The sequence below is a fragment of the Bufo bufo genome, chromosome 4 (genome assembly GCF_905171765.1).
Source record: "Bufo bufo chromosome 4, aBufBuf1.1, whole genome shotgun sequence".
NCBI lineage: Eukaryota > Metazoa > Chordata > Amphibia > Anura > Bufonidae > Bufo > Bufo bufo.
In genome coordinates, this window is record NC_053392.1 from 382,286,115 (window position 1) to 382,299,949 (window position 13,835).

Here is a 13,835-nt window from a genome sequence, read left to right on the forward strand (position 1 = left end):
GGAGCTATAACAAGCAATTGTTCTCTCATAGACTCCAATGCATTAGTATTGGAGTCTATGAGAATTACACTCATAGGCTCTCCATAGGAACTAGTGAGCGGCAGCCTCATATCACTCAGGAGAACCGAGGCTGCCACACACCACATCCGGCTGCCCAGATCCTCACAAGGATTTTATCCTCACAGATGCCGTGGTCACATTTGACCACAGCATCTAAAGGGGTTAAATGTGTAAAATCTATGTTAACATAAATTGCATACATTACCACCAGGTGCCCGCTGTTTAAAACAGCAGCACCTGGCGGCTATAGCGCCTGCTGCACTCACGAGCATGCGCCATCTTTAACCCCTTCACTACCAAGCCACTTTTCATGTTAGGGGGCTCGTTCTGGTAGACAGGATTAGCGGACACAGTATAGAGGCAAGCCACTTTTCATGTTCCGTGGGGTTCCGATTCGTGCTTCCATTCCGCATGTAAAGTAAATGGGTCCGCATCCGTGATGCGGAGTGCACACGGGTCGGTGCCCATGTATTACGGACCATATGCGGGCCACAATACGGCCATGGGCACACAACGTTCGTATGCAAAAGGTCTAAGACAAATAGTAATACCTCTTGAAATAGTTATCAATGAACATTCCCCATATGTCTGCTTTATTTTGGCATAATTTTGTAAATGTAATTTTATTTCTTTAGGACGTTAGAGGGCTTAGAATTTTAGAAGCAATATTTAAAATTTTCAACAGAATTTCCTAAACCATTTTTTAAGCATCAAAAAGTGATTTTGAGGGGCTTTCGTAATGAAAACCACTCATAAATGACCCCATTTTAGAAACTACACCCCTCAAATTATTCAAAACTGATGTTAAAAACTTTGTTAACCCTTGAGCTGTTTCACAAGAATTAAAGTAAAATGGAGGTGAAATTTCAAATTTTTGCGGGATGAGGTGATGCTTCCATCGGTACCATTTTGGGGTGCATAAGACTTTTTTATCATTTGGAATTACGCATTTTGCGAGGCAAGGTGAAAAAAATGGCGGTTTTGACATTTTTATTATATATTTTTTTTACAGCATTCACCTGAGGAGGCATCTCATGTGATATTTTTATAGAGCTGGTCAGACCCGGCGAAACCTAATATGTCTACTACCGTATTTTTCGCCCTATAAGACGCACCGGCCTTTAAGACGCACCTAGGTTTTTGAGGAGGAAAATAAGAAAAAAATATTTTGCATGACACTATTATGGGGGATCTGTGGATGACGCACTGTCATGTGGGGGATCTGTGGATGGCACTGTTATGGGGGATCTGTGGATGGCACTGTTATGGGGGATCTGTGGATGGCACTGTTATGGGGGATCTGTGGATGGCACTGTTATGAGGGATCTGTGGATGGCACTGTTATGGGGGATCTGTGGATGGCACTGTTATGGGGGATCTGTGGATGGCACTGCTATGGGGTGGGAGATCTGTGGATGGCATTGTTATGGGGTGGGGGGATCTGTGGATGGCACTGTTATGGGGTGGGGGGATCTGTGGATGGCACTACTATGGGGTGGGAGATCTGTGGATGGCATTGTTATGGGGTGGGGGGATCTGTGGATGGCACTGTTATGGGGTGGGGGGATCTGTAGATGGTACTGCTATGGGGTGGGGGATCTGTGGATGGCACTGTTATGGGGGGGATCTGTGGATGACACTGCTATATGTCATCCACAGATCCCCCTCATAACAGTGTCCCCCAAAATACACCGGCCCTCTGCTCACCAAATTATCTATAAACATGATTCCTTATCCTGTTATTAAGTTTAACTAATGCTGCGCTCTCCCCTGTCCAGTGTATCCCCACAGCACTTACGAACACACTTCCATAGCAGGCAGAGTGGACGGCACCAGTAACGTCACTCACTGACGTCGCGATCCTGCTCCGCCTGCTTCATTCATAAAGTGGGAGGAGCAGGCGCGCGACGTCAGTGAGTGACGTTACTGGTGCCGTCCGCTCTGCCTGCTATGGAAGTGTGTTCGTAAGTGCTGTGGGGATACATGGGCGACATGGGAACAGGGGAGAGCGCGGCGTTAGTTAAACTTAATAACAGGATAAGGAATCATGTTTGTAAATACTGCGGTGAGCGGCGGGGCCCGGTGTAAGAGTCCAGTGACTGCACCGGGCCCCGCCCCTAGTTACGGACTCCAGCCCCTCCTCTCTCCCGGCTCATACAGCGCAGTCTGTGATGCTCCAGCGTCGCAGACTGCAATGTAAAATGGAAGCATTCGCTCCATAAGACGCAGGGGCATTTCCCCCCCCGACTTTTGGGGGGGAAAAAGTGCGTCTTATGGGGCGAAAAATATGGTATTTAAAAAAAATAATTAATTAATTTTGGGAAAAGGACGTTTTGGTTTTTTCTTGTTGAAGCTTAATTTTTTATTGCGTAAAGCTTTATTTTTTTGACTTTATTTATATTTTTATTATATTTATATATTTTTTGTCCCACTCTGGGACTTTAACTTTTAGGGGTCTGATCCCCTGTACAATGCATTACAATACATCTGTATTGTAATGCATTGGCTGTAAGTGTATTACACAGTGTAATACACTTACAGCCTGCTTCCTGTGAGATCCAGGGGGCTGGATCTCACAGGTTTACAAGAAGGCAGCCCGATGCACAGCAGCGGGGGGACCCGATGGCAGCTCCCTCCCCCCCCTATACATTGCACATGCCGCGGTCAGCGCTGACCGCGGCACATCTAGGGTTAATGCGCCTGCATCTGTGCTTCCACCGATGCCGGGGTATACAGCAGGGTTCTGGCTATCAGTGATTGCCGGACCCCTGCAGCTGATCGGGTGGGCGCAGCTCCTGCACCCGGACGATCAGCTCACCATAGTACTACGGAGCTGGTATTTTAAAAACAGTAGCCAGCGCTATACAGTCGTGGCCAAAAGTTTTGAGAATGACAAAAATATTAGTTTTCACAAAGTTTGCTGCTAAACTGCTTTTAGATCTTTGTTTCAGTTGTTTCTGTGATGTAGTGAAATATAATTACACACACTTCATACGTTTCAAAGGCTTTTATCGACAATTACATGACATTTATGCAAAGAGTCAGTATTTGCAGTGTTGGCCCTTCTTTTTCAGGACCTCTGCAATTCGACTGGGCATGCTCTCAATCAACTTCTGGGCCAATTCCTGACTGATAGCAACCCATTCTTTCATAATCACTTCTTGGAGTTTGTCAGAATTAGTGGGTTTTTGTTTGTCCACCCGCCTCGTGAGGATTGACCACAAGTTCTCAATGGGATTAAGATCTGGGGAGTTTCCAGGCCATGGACCCAAAATGTCAACGTTTTGGTCCCCGAGCCACTTAGTTATCACTTTTGCCTTATGGCACGGTGCTCCATTGTGCTGGAAAATGCATTGTTCTTCACCAAACTGTTGTTGGATTGTTGGAAGAAGTTGCTGTTGGAGGGTGTTTTGGTACCATTCTTTATTCATGGCTGAGTTTTTGGGCAAAATTGTGAGTGAGCCCACTCCCTTGGATGAGAAGCAACCCCACACATGAATGGTCTCAGGATGCTTTACTGTTGGCATGACACAGGACTGATGGTAGCGCTCACCTTTTCTTCTCCGGACAAGCCTTTTTCCAGATGCCCCAAACAATCGGAAAGAGGCTTCATTGGAGAATATGACTTTGCCCCAGTCCTCAGCAGTCCATTCACCATACTTTCTGCAGAAGATCAATTTGTCCCTGATGGGTTTTTTTTGGAGAGAAGTGGCTTCTTTGCTACCCTTCTTGACACCAGGCCATCTTCCAAAAGTCTTAACCTCACTGTGCGTGCAGATGGGCTCACACGTGTCTGCTGCCATTCCTGAGCAAGCTCTGTACTGGTGGCACTCCGATCCCGCAGCTGAATCCTCTTTAGGAGACGATCCTGGCGCTTGCTGGACTTTCTTGGATTCCCTGAAGCCTTCTTAACAAGAATTGAACCTCTTTCCTTGAAGTTCTTGATGATCCTATAAATTGTTGATTGAAGTGCAATCTTAGTAGCCACAATATCCTTGCCTGTGAAGCCATTTTTATGCAACGCAATGATGGCTGCACGAGTTTCTTTGCAGGTCACCATGGTTAACAATGGAAGAACAATGATTTCAAGCATCACCCTCCTTTTAACATGTCAAGTCTGCCATTTTAACCTAATCAGCCTGACATAATGATCTCCACCCTTGTGCTCGTCAACATTCTCACCTGAGTTAACAAGAGGATTACTGAAATGATCTCAGCAGGTCCTTTAATGACAGCAATGAAATGCAGTGGAAAGTTTTTTTGGGGATTAAGTTAATTTTCATGGCAAAGAAGGACTATGCAATTCATCTGATCACTCTTCATAACATTCTGGAGTATATGCAAATTGCTATTATAAAAACTTAAGCAGCAACTTTTCCAATTTCCAATATTTTTGTCATTCTCAAAACTTTTGGCCACGACTGTACATGTACGGCGTTGGTACTGTACGGGTTAAAGTTACGACCACCCATGTATATATTCGTAAAGCAGTCAGGAATGGTTTAATGTATTCACACATCACTAAAATATTCATGCATTGTTGAGATATGTGCATGCTGAATTAACAGCAATTTTAAAAATTCTGCTGCAAAATGAGGTGTATAAGGATGACTGGCTATCTTTTAGATAATGCTTTTATAAAATAAACGGGTTGCAAGCAGTTTGTCAGAGAAAATATTTAACTTTGACCCAAACAAAACTGTTTGTGTTAAATCCTTTCTCTCACACTGTAGTAATTATTGCATATTTTCACAAATTTGTATTATACCAAACAGAGCTGTAGTTTAGCTATAACACATCTCATGAAAGCCTTTATTGTTATTTATTGAGTAGGATATAATACACTATAGACAAGTGAAATGTTTGACAGAGGCTTTAATAACCACAGCAAATGAAGGGCTAATGTTACATGTCTCTGCAGTTACATAACTCTCCACCCCCTATTCTCTATATAGTATTTCCAATTTCACACCAGGTGGATTTTTGGTAACTGGTCTCTGGATATTTACAAAGAAGCTGCAAACAGAGACAAGTGCATTACCCCAGAGGACTACTGCAAATAGGTTAATTTGCTACTTAATGGGTTATTTTCCAAAGTTAATGTTAATGCACTTTTTCTATGTGATGTTTGTAATCCAAGAGCTAACATGGGAACACTCATTAGTTGTGTTGTCCTGCTCAGTGGGAGAATGTGGCTCTTCTCTTCTTGGTCAGGAGCTTGGTAGTTGGTTCAAGCAGTCTGGGAGGTAGGAGTTGCATGTGCCTGTGCAGTATTAGGTCTACAACAAGGGGTTATCCATTACTACATGCTGAGATAGAGGTGCCAGACCCCTAGGAGTAAGAGGCAGTGCTTTATGGAAAAGTTAACACACATCTATGATTTTGGACTTTGCTGCTTGTGGAAATGGTTAATTGGCTCTGGCACCCACCCCACTTTTGCAGCAGATTAGCTACCGATTGGAGGATCTACACCACACTATGTGAACTGTAGTACATATTTTGAATGTGCAACCGTTTAGACAACTTGGGAAGTTTAACAGAGAACCTATATAGCCTGCTTTCCTATGTACAACCTTGGAAACAGTGTGTAAACTATATACAGCCAACATGAGCCACTACAACTCCTATCAGTGCCACAAATACCACCACCCTCTTCCTAAGGCCTCCTGCACACGAGTGTGCCCCGTGGCCATGCTGCGGCCCGCAAAATGCGGGCCGCAATGCACAAACACCAACCCTGGAACAGCCGCAGCGGATCGCGGACACATTTACTTTAATGGTTCCGCGATCCGGCCGTTCCGCAAAAAGATAGGACATGTTCTATCTTTTTGCGGAACGGAAGTACGGGACGAAACCCCACAGAAGCACTCCGTAGTGCTTCCGTAGGGTTCCGTTCCATGATTCCGTTCCGCATCATTCCGCATCTCCAGATTTGCGAACCCATTCAAGTGAATGGGTCTGCATCCGTGATGCGGAATGCCCACGGAACAGCGCCCGTGTATTGTGGATCCGCAAATGCGGTCTGCAAAACGGCAACGGGCAGCACACATTCGTGTGCAGGAGGCCTAACTCTCCCACTGCAGGTTTCTGCACAAGGTCCTGGAAAGTGAAGCTGGAATGCTGCAGAATGTAAATCGTAGGCTCTGTGTTTGAGTCTTCCGATGGAGACAATTGTCAGACGATTTTTCAACATATACCTCTGATGGAAGTCTCTGACATAGGACACTGTACAGGCATAACATTTATTTGGAGTATTACTCTGAACAGAAAATCTCTGTTAAAAATTATGCTGACACATAAAAGTCCAAGCTTTTCAAAATATATGCAGACTGTATACAATAAATGCAATAGAATCACAGCCTTCCATGTTTATATGCATGCAACATGAATGTCTTCCATCAATGACCACAGAGGCACCAAGCTACAGGAATTGTGGATTAAACATATAGTAATACTGTATAAGACTATCTGGTGTGTATAGACTCATTCCACCTATAGTAATAATGGGCAGATGTAAAAATATTTTGTGCAATATAAGGAAAATCTACTTGGACCTTCAGATAATTTTTATGGTTTATTTTACTCTGCCTTGACATGGAGTTGCCATCTTTCTTCTAGACAAGCCAGTTCCTCAGAGGTTTCCTCTATTTGAATAGGTTTGTAAAGATGAGATAAAAGTCCTTCCACTTGCTGGCACTCCTCTGTACCAACTTCATCTTCTGTTTTATTAGGGAAGTTTGGTATATAGAGGTGATGACTGGTAGGACTCCAGTCTACAAAGAGAGTATCGCATTCGCTAAAGTCTGCATCATCTTTCACATCTATGCTATGTGCATCTTGTCCTATAGAAGATTCTCTGGTTTTAGACAGTTCACGATGTAAATCATGCAGTTTGGGAATATGTTGATCATTTTTTGGGAGGTACGTAAAGGTTTTTTCAGAGATATTTGCCTTTTGATATTCTTCTACTGTACTTTTTACTTCAATAGATGCAATATTCGAATTACATTTGATACGTCCATATAGATCTTCTTCTGTGTTTGTAACTGATGGTACCATTAATGGTTTAACAGGTATTTTTACAAGATTATGTGGCATATCATATGGTGACACCTGAGGTCTAGTAGCTGGCACCTGTTCCAGAAGGCTAACATAGCCATGGTCATCACCTTCTGCAACTTGAGAGCCATGTCTTGCATCATACCCACCATCTGTGAAGTACAGATCTGTCTTGACCTGTGTTTTATCTTCCTTGTCAGCCATCATTGTGTTTTGCTCAAGTGACTTGCCAGACTCAATTTTGATGATGTTTATTGTTACGTTATGTGCATCCAATAAGACTACATTGTTCTTATTGTTGGATTTTATATTCTGAAACATAAAAAATAGATATAGTAAATCTTACAATGGTTTCTTATATAGCTTTTCAGAAGAAATTGATCAAAAACCAGCATTCGATGCCGTTCTTTGAAAGTATGAGACGTATGAGTATCAGACGTACAGTGCCTTGCAAAAGTATTCACCCCCTTGACTGTTTTGTATTTTGTTACATTCCAGACTTAAGTTCAATGTTTTGATAATCTGAATTGTATGTGATGGACCAGAACACAATAGTTGGTGAAGTAAAATGAGAAAAATATATAAATAAAACTATTGTCTAGAAATAGAAAACAGAAAATTGTCCTGTGCGTATGTATTCATCCCCTTTGTTAGGAAGCCCATAAAAAGCTCTGGTGCAACCAATTACCTTCAGAAGTCACATAATTAGTAAAATGACATATACACACCTTTTTTGAAAGACCCCAGAGGCTGCAACACTTAAGCAAGAGGCATCACTAACCAAACACTTACTGCCATGAAGACCAAAGAACTCTCCAAACAAGTAAGGGACAATGTTGTAAGAGTACAAGTCCGGATTAGGTTATAAAAAAATATCCAAATCTTTGATGATCCCCAGGAGCACCATCAAATCTATCATAACCAAATGGAAAGAATATGGCACAACAGCAAACCTGCCAAGAGATGGCTGCCCACCAAAACTCATGGACCAGGCAAGGAGGGCATTTATCTGAGAGGCAGCACAGAGACCTAAGGTAAACCTGGAGGAGCTGCAGAGTTCCACAGCAGAGACTGGAGTATCTGTACATAGGATGACAATAAGCCGTACGCTCCATAGAGTTGGGCTTTATGGCAGAGTGGCCAGAAGAAAGCCATTACTTTCAGCAAAAAACAAAAAGGCACATTATGAGTTTGCGAAAAAAGGCATGTGGGAGACTCCCAAAATGTATGGAGAAAGGTGCTCTGGTCTGATGAGACTAAAATTGAACTTTTCGTCCATCAAAGAAAACGCTATGTCTGGCACAAACCCAACACATCACATCACCCAAAGAACACCATCCCCACAGTGAAACATGGTGGTGGCAGCATCATGCTGTGGAGATGCTTTTCCGCAGCTGGCACTGGGAAACTGGTCAGAGTTGAGGGAAAGATGGATGGTGCTAAATAAAGGGATATTCTTGAGCAAATCCTGTACCAGTCTGTGCGTGATTTAAGGCTTGGAAGGAGGTTCACCTTCTAGCAGGACAATGACCCCAAACACATTTCTAAAGCAACACTTGAGTGGTTTAAGGGGAAACATTTAAATGTGTTGGAATGGCCTAGTGTAGTGTATGGGAACTGTAATACCCGTCACTACCAAAGTGTCACTTGGTGTGCTGTCGTCCCTCCTAATTATGGGAAGTTGGTATATGTCAGTTTTATAAAATGCCATGTAATGTATGTATTTTCCTGTTACTGAAACTTGCATGTACAGGCCTGCAGGGGTGTCATTCCAGCTTCTAGTCGCTAGAGGGAGCTAGAGAGCCCTAGTTTATATAAGGCCCAGACAGGGAAGTAAAAGTCAGTCTAGTGAAGAGCTCAGAAGTTTCTAGAGCCTCAGGAAGCAGAGAGAGAGACAGAGGCAAACTGCAGAGAAGCAAGAGGTACTCAAAATAACAGAGGAGGTACTTTCTAAAGCTATAGCCAAGGATATAAAGCCAGAACTAGGTTATTGGGCCTTGGTGAAGAATTGCTATATTCCAGGATCAGACAGAAATAGAGTGCAAGCTCCTGTACTGCAAGTCCTGTGTTCAACACTCTGTAATCACCTTGCTAAATCTGTAATTGCCTGCATCAACCGTATTGCAAAATCGACTGTATGCCAAGGAACTGCGATTCCAATATTGTCTCTGCATGAAAACTACTAAAGTTGGAGTTCTGTTTTAATACCACGTGTTCTTCAATTTATTCCTGCTATCCGCAAACGGCGTGCCACCGTTTAATTGGCACTGGCGTCACGAACAATTTCTATCATCACCTGCCTATGCAGAGAGTCAGCCGTCACAGGTTAGTGTCATTGCACTACTACACCCAGAAACTCTATTACACACAACTTGAGTACGCTGCACCTCTCTTTTGGTGTCACGAACAGGATGCGCACGCTTTCCAGTGCAAGAAGCGTGAACTTTGTGCCTTATACAGTTGCCTGTGACCAAAGTGACAAAGTACCTGTTTATTGAAAGTGGACTTTGTGGACTGAAAATCGTACCCAAAGTGTACCCAAAACTTCTAAAAAGCGCTGTGCAGTGTTGCGCTACCAAGAGGAAGAAAATCGCCACATTGGAGTGTGGTTTTGTGGACTTTTTACATTCCTGCTTGCTGTCAGTGAATGGATAGCGTTTTGCTAAAGATGGCCACCAGCTGCCTAGAGTAAAGTTTCCCGCCCCTCTTCATCATCGCACCGCCGCGGCCCTGCTTCTTCTGCGTCATCGGGTGCTCAGGACGTCTGGAACCTCGCGAGACTTGGCCTGCGCAAGCCCGGCGATACCGGTAAGCACTTGTAACCGGAGGGAAGGGGAGTGTACCGGCCCCTTTAGTCGCCAGCGGCCACCTCTAAATAGACTACCATGTCAGAGCCAGGAGTGCCTGAGCAGCCGGCCCCGGGAGAGCTTGCGGCTCCTAATCATCCTACAGCTCCCAGCATGATGCCCTTTACCATGCCTTACTATTTCGGGGCCCCATGGTTCCCTCGCTACAGGGGAGAGACCCATACCCTAAGGGACTTTAAAGAAAAGTTGCTGGCACTATTCTGATTGTACCCTATAAATGCCGACCAGCAAATGGAAATCCTGCTGGCACAACTGGAGGGAGCTGCCCGTAGAGAAGTGTTATCCTGGCCTGCTGCTGAGCGGAGTACTCTAGAGCAGATATTCACCCGCCTTAGAGCCACTTTTGAAACTAGGACTGCCTCAGAGATAAAGATGCACTTCTTTGGCAAGAAACAGAAGTCCGGTGAGTCCCTCCGTGACTATGCCCTATCACTTCAGGAGGCTTTAGGGGCTGTAATTCAGATAGATCCCAAAGAGGCTGATAACCAGGACCAGACCCTGAGGGAACAATTTATCAACGGGGTGTCTAGTGAACAAATAAGGACCCAATTAAAGATGCTGTCCGCCCAGCACCCTAACAGTGCCTTTCTAGACTTTAAAGATCCTGGGGTCCACAGTATCTCCTGAGTTGAGCGCCCTATCTGAGTCATCAGCCTGCAGGCCAAAACCGCTTATCACTAACCGAGCTGAGGCCGGCCAAGCTGTTCAAGTGTCAGCTACCGATACTATTGCCATGCTGACAGAGCAAGTAAATCACCTCACTAAAAGTCTAGAGAAAGTGTGCAGAAAAATAGAGGAATGGGAAAAACCCATAATGACAGAAGAAGAGTTCCTGTCATCTCCTAGGCCGTTCCCACCTCCTTACCAAGAGACTCACCCCAGGGATCCTGGGAGGCGTAATAGAGATCGCAAGGGGCCCGTGTGTACATACTGCAAAAAGCTGGGACACACAGAATCCACGTGCTGGCAGTTAAAACGGGCAACCCCTGAGGCTGAGGACCACCCCTCGGGAGGTAGAACACTAGGTCCAGAGGATCCAAATTGGATGCCACGTTATGTAGGATCCCATCCTAAAATCAATATAGAGATCAACGGGGTCCCCTTTGAAGCCCTATTAGATACTGGGTCTCAGGTCACTACTATTCAGCTGCCTGCATTTGAAAAGTTCTGGGACACCAACCAGTTGACCCAACCGCCTGAATCCTGGGTGGAAATTATCGCCAGCAATGGCAAACCAGTAAAGGTTCATGGATACTGGGAACCCACCCTGCAGGTGGGAGAAGTAACCCTGCCTCAACAGGGAGTGATCGTAGTACAGGCCGGTGACAGAGGAGGACATCCTGTCATTCTAGGCACCAATGTCTTCAAAAACTGTTATTCAGAAATACTTGCTGTATTACATCAGACTTTGCCCACTGCTTCCTCTGCATCCAGGAGGGTGATTCAAAAGACTATCACTGTGTTAAGTGCCCAGCAGAGGTTTGCTAATGGGAAAGGAGAAATTTGTACTGCTAGGATCCGTGATATTAAGCCTGTGACTTTGCCTCCTAATTCTCAAACTCTTTTGTGGTGTCGTGCTGTCCTGGGAGTCGAAGGCCGAGATTATCCAGCCCTGGTGGAACCAATCCAGATGGAGGATTACCCTTATGTGAGAGCTGCCAAGTGCCTGGTGAACGTCTCCCAAGGTAAAGTACCTGTCCGTCTGATTAATCTGAGTAATCATCCTGTTGCGCTTACTAAGCATTGCCCTGTTGCCCAGCTGTCCCAGGTGTCCTTCCAAGACATCATTCGTCTTCCAGTGACAGAAAAGCCGCCAACTGCAGACAGCAGATGTTCACCGGTGACCCAGCCACAAGTGCCCTGGTGGGAAGAGCTCCATGTGGGGGACGAGAATACCCCCCAACGGCAACAAGAAGGGATTATACAGCTTGTCAAGGAGCACCACCAGGCCTTCAGTAAGCATGCCACTGATTATGGAGAGGTGAGTGCCATACAACACACCATACCTACTGGCTCTCATCCTCCTATCAAGGAGAGATACAGACCTTTGCCACCTACTTCATATCAGACTGTAAAAGAAATGATCCAAGAGATGAAAGACTCTAATGTAATCCGGGACAGCCGTAGTCCGTGGGCTGCACCCCTGGTCCTTGTAAAGAAAAAGGATGGTGGTATCCGTTTCTGTGTGGATTATAGGAAAATTAATCAAATAACCCACAAAGATGCATACCCACTGCCCCGCATTGAGGAGTCACTAACTGCTCTGGGCTCCTCTGCCTATTTCTCCACCTTGGACTTGACCAGTGGCTACTGGCAAGTACCCATGGCCCCTGCAGATAGAGAAAAGACTGCCTTCACTACTCCCATGGGCCTGTTCGAATTCAATTGTATGCCGTTCGGGCTATGTAATGCTCCAGGAACTTTCCAGAGACTAATGGAACGGTGTTTGGGTCACAAAAACTTCGAGACAGTGCTGCTGTATCTAGATGACGTCATTGTGTATTCAAAAACATATGAAGACCATCTGAAACATTTGGCAGAAGTATTTGAAATCCTTATCAAATATGGCTTGAAGGTAAAGCCATCCAAGTGTCACCTGCTCAAACCTGCAGTAAGATACCTGGGGCATGTAGTAAGCGGAGAGGGAGTGCAACCTGACCCTGATAAATTAGCAGCTGTCCGTAATTGGCCGGTTCCTACTACCGTCAAAGAGGTGAGGAGTTTTCTTGGTTTTGCCGGCTACTATAGACGTTTTATCCCCCATTTTGCTCAAATAGCTGATCCTATCCAGGAACTCTTGAGGGGACAACCCAAAAAGAGTCCTAGAACTCCTGTGCCCATTGAGTGGAATGAGAAAAGAGAGATAGCGTTCCAATTGCTAAAAAAGAAACTGACCGAGCCTCCAGTGTTAGGTTATCCAGATTATAGCAAGCCCTTCCATCTCTATACTGATGCTAGCAAGCGAGGCCTGGGAGCTGTGTTAGCCCAGATCCAAGAGGGAAAAGAGAGAGTGATAGCATATGCAAGCCGCTCCCTGAAAGGAGCGGAGAAAAATGACTAGAATTATAGTTCCTTCAAACTAGAGTTCCTGGCATTAGTGTGGGCGGTGACAGAAAAATTCAAGGATTATCTAGCCGCCACCCCGTTCATTGCATTCACTGACAATAACCCTCTGGCACATCTCAATACAGCTAGATTGGGGGCCTTGGAGCAGAGATGGGCCTCTCGCCTTGCCAATTATAATTTCTCTGTAAAGTATCGTGCTGGACGCACTAATGATAATGCTGATGCTTTATCCAGACTTCCCACAGAGACAGCTCCTGATGATGTACGAGATGCTTGGGAAGATGTAGAGATGCCGGCTTTCTATAACAAGTTTGCTCAACAGGACCAGGCTCGAGCTACCAATAACAGAGCTGCAGTTCCTTCACCCTCCAGTAGGCCTGATCCTAAAGAAGAAAGGTGGGTGAAACTACAGTCTGAAAGTAGAGTGCTGGGTGAGTTGTTGGACTTCATTACTAGTGGCAGAGCCCCTGAGAGGATTCGGCGTAAGAGTGCAGATCCTGAGCTCATCAAACTGTGGAGACAGCGCCATCAACTCTTCATACAAAAGGGCCTATTGCTACGGAGAAGCCTAGACCCAGTGTCCAACGAAAGAGTACACCAGATTCTCATACCCCGACGAGATGCAGGTATGGTGTTGGAGATGTACCACAATCAATCCGGTCACTTTGGGGTCCAAAAGACTGAGGCTACTATCCGCCAGCGGTTTTACTGGGTAGGCATGAGAGAAGACATGGAGAAGTGGTGTCGAGAGTGTGTAGCCTGTGCCTTGAAACGAAGCGAGCA

The 13,835-nt window shown here is 45.1% G+C and overlaps 1 protein-coding gene across 1 annotated transcript in view; it reads right to left on the reverse strand.

Annotated features, from left to right (window-relative positions):
• Positions 1–6,005: 6,005 nt before the first annotated feature.
• LOC120998526 (interleukin-20 receptor subunit alpha-like) overlaps positions 6,006–13,835 on the reverse strand; it is a 57,505-nt gene continuing 49,675 nt past the window's right edge. Inside the window, exon 7 of the mRNA XM_040429203.1 lies at positions 6,006–7,431. Within this exon, the coding sequence (XP_040285137.1) occupies positions 6,640–7,431 (792 nt within the window). The 3' untranslated portion in view covers positions 6,006–6,639. The remainder of the gene's footprint in view (positions 7,432–13,835) is intronic.